The sequence below is a fragment of the Notothenia coriiceps genome, unplaced genomic scaffold, assembly GCF_000735185.1.
Source record: "Notothenia coriiceps isolate Sejong01 unplaced genomic scaffold, NC01 NC01_scaffold00029798, whole genome shotgun sequence".
Lineage (NCBI taxonomy): Eukaryota > Metazoa > Chordata > Actinopteri > Perciformes > Nototheniidae > Notothenia > Notothenia coriiceps.
The window spans coordinates 21,927-30,905 of record NW_011362499.1 but is presented as its reverse complement, the minus strand read 5'-3'; the positions used below and the strand labels follow the sequence as shown (position 1 = coordinate 30,905).

Here is an 8,979-nt window from a genome sequence, read left to right as displayed (position 1 = left end):
CTTTAACATAAATAAAACATCATACAAATCATTAGATGATAATTCATCAACCTTTTTATTTGAGTAAATCAGTCAATCACATGACAAAGGCCAAATATATTTAAACAAACACACAAACGAGAAAATTACTAATATTGAATCAAATCAAGTCCCATCCAATTAACAAAAAAAATTCCGACACTCTGTCCTGAAGACAGAACCCAGAGTAACCACTAACCAGGAGGACAATCTGTAACACAGTCAGGAGACCTTTACAAACTGCCCCGCCCCCTCGCACACAGACGGGAGAGAGAGATCTCGTCTGGATTGGAAAGCTCGAAAATACATCATAGACGCATGTTGTAGTCTTATTGCATATTAGAAACGGAGTTGGATAAACTAAAACTGCGATATAATGTTTATGTAGCAATACTACATATGACATATATTTTTTAAATGTCTCCAGTACAGATAAAAAGTCAGATAACGTCGAAGCTTAACGTTACCACTGTCTTTAATAATTCCGGCCCGGGCGGAGCCCGTTTAATACCGGGGCTCGGTACCCATCCATACATGGGGAGAGGCGCAGCATATTGCTAAGGACTAAATACGATGGAGGGTTCTCATCTCAGCCTTATTACCCATAGGGGATGAAGTGGAGTAAGTAAATAAAGAGGCCGGCGATCCAGGGTCTGGTTCTGCTGTGCGTTTTTGTGATGTAACGGTAAAACATTTCAGAATTTCTCCACGGGATACCATTGTCATTTTACATCACTCAACCCGCGAAATACACACACTCAGTACATAGCCTACTGTAGATAGACCCGCGAATTTGCGGGCCAGGAATTTGCGGACACAGCCAGCTGTGCGGCTGGCTGACAGCACATGGGCACAGCTTACGTATGTGTGTGTGTGTGTGTGTGTTTCTGTCTGTGTGAGTGTGTGTGTTTGTGTTTCGCGGGTTGCTAAATGTTTTGTGTGTTTATGTTGACAAGGAGGTTTAATAATTGTGTGCTACACACAACGTGCAGTCGATTTCATTTTCATCGCCGTTTGTAGTAGAGTTAGCAGGGTATTTTTATTTTAACTCTCGTCCCAAATTCGTCCCAAAATTATTTTTTGTCCTCCCTGACACTATTTTTTTCGGCCCCGGGACGACGGGACGTCCTTAAGCTCGAGCCCTGATCCAGGGGAAGACTTGACTTTATGAATGTTGTGCTTCTCAATGTATTACAAAATTGTAATAAACTTCTAAGCTCGATAACTAACTTACATTTTGTCTAACTCATATATAGCGTAAGCCTATGGTTTTAAATGTATTTAATAAAACATTAAGAATAGAACAATTTTAGATTGTTAGTTTGAACAGACAAACGCACCCACAATCATTAAACCCCTGAAGTTATTTGTGTTTGTTGGTTACATTGCTTCATGTTATAGATAGGGATACCAGAAACTGACCATGATCAAATTCGAAAATCGGACAGCCCTGGCGAATATTAATCGATTATTCGCCGCACTCTGCGCAGCCTGCGCTGCTGGCTTCCTCCAAGTTTACAGTAAAACAAACTGGTGGTGTGACCAATGGCCATTTACAATTATTAATACTATTACTATTATTAGCATTAGTCTATATTTTGGTTGAAACTAAGCCAGGAAAAAAAGAAAAACATAAATAATAATAAAAATATATATAAATGCATCGAATTTTAAAAAATAATTTTCGATTATGGAGACTGTAACGAATATTCGAAAAATCGAATAATCGCTGGCATCCCTAGTTATAGAGTTGTTATTGTCTTTCTGAATCACAGAAAAAAGCCACAGATCCGACCAGATTCACTAACAGAGGAGGAAATCTTCTGAAAGAGGAGAAACAGAGGTCTGAGCTGCATAAAAGCCTGCCCAAGGTAAGACATAAAGACTGCCTGTTCCTTTCTGAACCGTAACATATTTTGTAACTTTCTTACAATTTGACGATAACTGAACAATGATTTGTTTTTTAATCTTTTCTAGCTGGAAAAGAAATTAAAAGCCCAGATCGATACATGGGAAAGTGAACAGGACAGTGAGTTTTTAGTACACGGTCAGAAGTTCCTGCAGTATGTGGAGGAACAGTGGGAGCTGCACCAAATAGAGAAGGAGAAGGAAAAACAAGAGAGGGTAAACAATCTGCCTTTCTGTATTATAATTGTAATTTAACTTGTGGGAAATGTGTTGAAACGTTACAATCTCTTTGTAGCACCTAAAGAAGAGCAAACAGACCGAGGAGGACATGCTGTATGGAACAGCCGTACGAACCCCCATCAAGCGCAGACTCCTAGGCACTACTACCCCCATTAAAACACGAAAGGTGCGATAGTATTACATTTAATCTATAAACACTTGCTTTATTACAAATTCACTGTCTGGAGTTATCTGACTCTCTTAGCACTAACCCATTTGCTCTGCCTCTTTTAGTTCAACGCGACGTCCAGCATCTCTAGTGCCACCTCAAACAGCAGCAGCCGCTCTGTGTATGGTTCGACGGTGTGTCGCTCACCTGGGCCCCGCCCACCTCTCTCAGCAAACAAGGTTGGTTTCCTTTCAAGATAGAGGAAGTAGAAATAAAGCACATACAACTTCAAGAATAGAGAGAAAACTTTGAGACAGTGACTGCACACATCATGTGACAGAAGAACTATGTTAATGAATTGAGAGCACATTAAGTCAGATGGAGTCAGAGCATTACATTAACTCATTAACTTGGGGCTCTGTGGTTTACAGGACTTATGCTGCATTTGTATGTAAACCTTTCCTAAAATGTGCATGTTATTTCCTGTGCTGAGTTCACTCTAATTTCTCAGATCATTCTGATAACTTGGGGTTGTCCGTCTTCATACAACTTCTTTCAATTCTTCACCCACAAAAGGATCAATGCATATCATTTACTCCTTTTTTGTCACGTAGAATTTAAGTACAAAATGTTGTTGCTCCCGTATGCCTCCTCAAAAATCCTGAAATCGAGAGTCTTGATGAATTCGAGGAAATGGGGGGCTGCTTTTTTATATCTTTGTTGCCTATTGGGAAAACAAAATATTATTTAATGTTTCAAGGTAACATGGCGTTAGTGATCCATTTACAAATAATCATTTTATGGGTAAAGTTTCCCTTTTTAAAGATGTTAGTTGCTTGTCTGATGTGATTCTCTCCTGCCGCGCGTCCCCCAGACTCCATTAGTGCGGACGCCAGGCGTTGGTAAACCCCCCAACCCCCGCCTGCAGGGCTGTAACAAGGAGAACGAGGCGCAGCTGAAGGGGAGCCCTCTGAGCGGTGCGTTGCTGACCCATGCTAGTCCACAGCCTAACTTCAGCATAGCCTCTGTTGCCAGCACATATTCAGAGTTTGTGGTAATTTACCCTTTTGTCTCTAATCTATTTCCTCTGCCTCTTTTTTTCCTAATTTCTGTGCAACAACACCTCTTTAAGAAGATTGGGAAAATGTTAATGATGTACATTTAATTATAGAAGGACTTCAACTCTGAACCTGTTCAGTTAAGGTGTGTTTGGAATCCTAAAACCGTGTGTAATCCTGACTAACTCGTTCATTATGGCGTGATTGCATGGCTTTAATTAAAGAGAAATTACTTTTAAAGGTAGGGTAGGTAATTCACTTATATTCCATGGAATGCTCTTAACATCCCGATAGCAATGAATACATTAAATGCTTTGACAATAAATCCATAAAAAAATGTCATCTGTGGAAGCCGTAGTACTGTAAAAAGCACGACCAATCATTTTAGCCGGCCCGGCTAAAGTAACTGGATGGCCTACCTGCCTGTCAGCCTTCCATCTGTGCACAAACTTATCTCGTGCCCTCATTGGTCATGTGCGCGTTCGTGTGTGTTGGAGGAGGGGCTCTGTAAGGAAGTGGCAGATTTTTTCCAGCTGTGTATTTTCAAATTCTAGCGCACTCAATCTGGTTTCTCCATTCTTACCTACCCTATCTTTAAATGTACTTGCTACTTTGGCTTTCGGCATGCACAGTTCCGATTTAGTCATTTAGACCAAAATAGGCCCTGTGTAAAAAAACATGCTGCTTTGGAAAGGACGATTTATTTCTTCAGGTATCGTGAGCGCTGAATATTGAACCAAGAGATCCAGTTTAAGTAACAGATTGATCAATTTAAGGGGCTTCTCTTTTTTAAGGGTTGCATTTTTTTCACACAGGGCTAATGTTGGTCTGTCAGTCTTTACCCACAAACACTCTCACTCCCACACACAGCCTTCACAGCTCTGACAGATCCCTGCTGCTATATCTTTCTGTGTTTCTAAACCACTTTCTATATCTGCTGCCTATATTAACCATCCGTCTCATGTTCCTCTGTTGGATAGTGACAGTGACTTCAGACTGAACTAAAGCCTCTCCAGAGCGTCAACTTTTACTGACTGATCCAGAGCCATTCTTGTTTTAAGCACTAGGTAACGTCATGCAGGAAAAGCAACAGAGAGACAGGATGGTGAATGTGTGTGAGTGTTGAGTAGGATACATTTGCCCCAAACACTGTGGACTAGGATCAGTTGATTATGTTATGAAGAGTGTAAACTGATTTAGTATTTGGTAACATTCAACCGGTAATAATGCCATGCATTGTTGATTGTTGCATTGGGATGCACTTGTGCACTCAAAATAGCAAATGTAAGTGCAGAAGTATGTACATTGGGACACAGCACTAGTCTGTGAAGTTGAGTTTCCCAGTCAATCAATTGAGAACCAATTGGATATGCCTAATATCTATCTAAAATCCCTTGACATTAACTTAGTTTCCACAGATCCTCTCCCACTCCTGTGCACAGTGTTAGTCCCTTGTCCCTCTCCCAGGCATATGAAGAGTATCAGGTACTGTATTGGCCTTTATAGAAGATCTTTTGAACAACAAAATGAAGCATCATGACCTGTTCCATATACCAGAGCAATGCATTTTGTTACTTTTACTTTTGCTCTTCGACTGCATTAACTAAAGCAGCAATTTAAAGTAAAAGCCAACATTATGTATTCAACACAATGGACACCTAAATGGAATAACAATGATTCACACAATAGATTGAGGCGAAGAACCTGATGATAGGCTCCTTTTGTAGCGTGAATTTCTGCAGTGGAGAGCTCATTCTGTGTCAGAATTTAAAAAACCATCTGAGTCTGTCTGTGTTATGCGTCTTTTTCACTCTAACAGGATGCACAGTGTGCCATTTATTATTAATTAAAATGTCAAGCGGCTGTTTGTTTGATGGCATATCTGCTTTTAAGTGTTGTCATTTTCTCGTATCGCCACATTACAGACGAAGATTCAAACTGAACGGCTGTTTTCTGTCTCCACAGCGAGACTTGTCAAAGGCCTCTGACGCCAAGGTCCAGCACAACATCCTGAACTCCACCAGCACCAACCTTTGACCTCTCAACTCTGAGGACGACTGCTATCATATCGCGGTCCTTTCAACAAAGTTTTAATCTCCTCCTAAACGGATCACTGCCTCTCACTGCTATCTGCTTCTATATTTAAATGAAGGCAATAATATATTAAGTGCAAAGTCAGTGATAAACAAGGACTAAGCGTCAGTGGCTGAGCGTGTGGTCTTCAGCAGTCTATCACTGTAAGAGGGAAAACAAAGTTTGTATTATAAGTTAACTAACACTACTTCGCTCACTAAATTTTGCCAGTTATTGAAATGTCATAAATGTCCTCCGCATTTTTTACTGCACACGAAAGGAACGAAGGAAATCTAACATCCTGATGTTATGCAATCTGGGGTTAGAGGCCAAATGTATTATGAATACTTTGCACTTTTTTAGAATATATATATATATATATATATTGCAGCATATAGTGTAATTTTTCTTTAATTATTTTGGGCATTTTGTGCCTTTTCTTTTAATAGATGATAGGAAATGGTGGAGAAGAGAGTTTTGTCCAGGAATCAAACCGGGAACATGCATTGTGTAATTGTACACGCACTCCTACTGCTCCATCCAAATCTGTTTTTATACATGTATTTGTGTACATATTTTCTGTATCTGCTTTTTTCTTCAAAAAATGTACCTGTTTTCAAAGATGTCATATGTAACTTTAAGACTGTTAGTTCAAGTATGTTTCTGTGCTGCATATCAGTTGACCTATAGTTAAATCGCATGAAATCAATACACCATCATGGCTGATTTGGAAAATAGAATAAAAACATTTTCACTTGAAAAGCATGGTTATTCTTTTGAAAGATTTATAATTTTCCTTTTTATAAACCTTTGTTGGAATCAAAATATCAAATGTCATATTTACCACAAATCAAATGGAGTGGAATGTAAATATGTGCCCATCAGCGTGTACTGTGTACAAGTTTTATTCAAAGATACGAGCCCCAACAAAACACCAGCTATGTTTTTAAATACCTTAGGTGAGAGGGAATCTGATTTATGTATTGACTAAAAAGAGTGGAGGGATTCACAATCAATCCTGGAGTTGAACTGTTTTGGTATGTCTTGTTGAAATACAAGTCATATCAACCTCTTTAACATTTATCACAAACCGTACTTTGTTTTAGATGTTATTGACCTCCTTGTACTCAAGTATTTTGGCTTATCCGTGGCAAAGAGAGTATAGTTGATCAAATGTGAGATTGTATATTGACATCACTATGTAGTATGTAACACTCACTTGGCTAGTGCTCCAACACATTGTTTGATAGGCAAAGGGGCGGGACAACTCTATGCGGTTAACAAATCACAACAGAGCTGGACAGCTAACCAATCAGTGCAGTCTGGTTTCAGACAGAGGTTTAAAAAGAGGTGCTGCAACACAGGCAGTATGAGAAAAATAAAGACCTTTTTGACAGGTCAACGTCACAGAAAAGGCACAAAATACAAATATGAACCTGAAAATGAGCATAATAGGGCCCCTTTAATGTTTCGCCTATGTATTGGTAGATTACCCTGATGAAAGTCTAATGATTGCCCATTTTACAGGGATAAGCCTGGTATGCAAAATAAATACAAATATATATCTAAGGCACCTTAATGCAATATTTAAAAAGTAACAGCTGACTCCAAACTCAGTCATCAGAAAGGTTACAACAAATTAAAGCCTGCCACTGACTAGGTAATAACTCTCTGGTTTTCTTCTGAGGTTAGTTTACAGTACATCGGTCATGTTGATGTTAACTGAAAATATTCAGGCTTAAATGTAAATCTAGTTTGCTTGTTAAATCCAATCAGTGTTGATTACATTTACTGGATCAGTTGACATCAGATGATGTTATCTGTAACCAGACCTGTGGCTCCTGTTGTAAGTCGCCAAACCAGCTGCCAGACCTGCCCATGTTAGCCTTTAATACACAATGTATTTGACATACCAGGCATTCTTTCACTGGTCTGTTTAAAGAAAAGGCTAAAAATAGTGAAGATATCGTTCCAGATTTCAATGTTCACAGCTACTGCCTTATCATTTAAACATATTTTGCTAGCATAGAGATTCCATGAAATAATGTGTAACATATTTCTTAGATGAAAGTTACGCGAAAGGCTCATAGAAATATTTTTGATATATTGTGCAGATGTAGCACTTGACCTCAAAATATTACAAGTGAACATTATGACAAGTTCAGTCTTATGAAGCAAGTTGCTGCTGAAGACTACATTTGGGGGGAAATAAGCAATACCAAAACTCTAAGTGGACTGAGAATGAATCAGCAAACATTTGTATACTATAATGAATAAAGCTAAAAGTGACAGTAAAACTGAACACCCTTTTATTATCCCCTTATGTCCTTATTATTCTTTTTTGTATTTATTATAAACAGTATTGCTTTTACATTTTTAATCAATGATTTTATCACTGAGCACAATCTCGATTTTATGTTTTTAACGGAAACTTGGATTGAACAAAATAACAGTGCAGCTGTTCTTATCGAATCAACCCCTCCCAACTTTAGTTTTATGAGTCAGGAAAGAATGCATAAGAAGGGAGGTGGAGTTGATATTACTTTTGAATGACTCCCTTCAATGCAGGAAGACATCTTATGAGAACTTTGCTTCTTTTGAATCTGTGGCCCTTCAGCTGAAATGCTCCTCTCGAGCTCTGTTCCTAAATATCTATAGACCACCCAAATACTGTGCAAGCTTTTTTGATGACTTTACTGAACTGCTGTCTAGTGTGTATTGACTTTGACCGTCTAGTCATTGTTGATGATTTTATAATCCATGTTGACAACCCCCAGGACAGAGGGGCTAAAGAACTGTTTGTGTTCTTGATAGCTATGCACTGACTCAGCATGTGACGGAGCCCAAGCACAACAAGGGGCACACTCTGGACTTAGTTATATCAAAGGGTCTGAATATCTCTGAGGTTGTGGTGACTGATGTTGCACTCTCTTATCATTCCTGTGTTTTCTTTGAGAGCTCTATTTCTGTTCACAAAAATGTTCAAAAAGAGGTAACCACAAAGCGATATTTAACTGAAAATACTAGGGAAATGTTTACTCAGACTTTTTCTTCCACACTTTCCCCTGCTAACATCTCAGTAAATGAGCTAGTAGATCATTTTAATTCAAAAATATTAAATGTTATAGATGCCATTGCTCCAACTAAGGTAAAGGAAGTGACTGGCAAGAAATTATCTCCATGGAGAAAGGCCATGACCGTGAAAACAGAAAAAAGAGTGTCGAAAAGCTGAACGTAGGTGGTGAAAAACAAATCTCCAGGTTCATAATGACATTTTTAAAGAGAGACTTGGCCTTTATAATTTGGAATTGAAAAATGCACGACAGTCTTTCTTCTCTGACATCATTACCAAAAAAAATGCCTTGTTTGCCTTGTTTGCTATGCGTGGCGTCGACAGACTAACTAACCCCCAGTGTCAGTAGCCTCTGAATTTCTATCCACCAGGGCCTGCAATGAATTTGCCTCCTTCTTCAATGACAAAATTCAGAAAATCAGACAAGCGGTCAGGGTCGGCTCTAGAACAAGTCGAATGGG

At 38.9% G+C, this 8,979-nt stretch overlaps 1 protein-coding gene across 9 annotated transcripts in view; it reads left to right on the top strand.

Moving 5' to 3' along the window:
* Nucleotides 1-6,207, top strand: part of prc1b (protein regulator of cytokinesis 1b) — a 10,886-nt gene extending 4,679 nt beyond the window's left edge. The window contains exons 9-16 of one of the 9 annotated variants that reach the window (XR_799819.1): nt 1,794-1,889; nt 1,996-2,142; nt 2,222-2,332; nt 2,440-2,553; nt 3,189-3,368; nt 3,486-3,517; nt 4,353-4,439; nt 5,338-5,417. Coding sequence is in view for 7 of the 9 variants with exons in the window: in XM_010786917.1 (XP_010785219.1) it covers nt 1,794-1,889; nt 1,996-2,142; nt 2,222-2,332; nt 2,440-2,553; nt 3,189-3,368; nt 3,486-3,517; nt 5,338-5,386 (729 nt within the window). In the remaining 2 variants the exon portion in view is untranslated. Of the gene's footprint in view, nt 1-1,793; nt 1,890-1,995; nt 2,143-2,221; nt 2,333-2,439; nt 2,554-3,188; nt 3,369-3,449; nt 3,518-4,352; nt 4,440-5,337 lie in introns of those variants that run through there. The other 8 variants (XR_799820.1, XM_010786923.1, XM_010786920.1 and 5 more) reach the window with 8 other exon arrangements.
* The last annotated feature ends 2,772 nt before the right edge of the window (nt 6,208-8,979 follow it).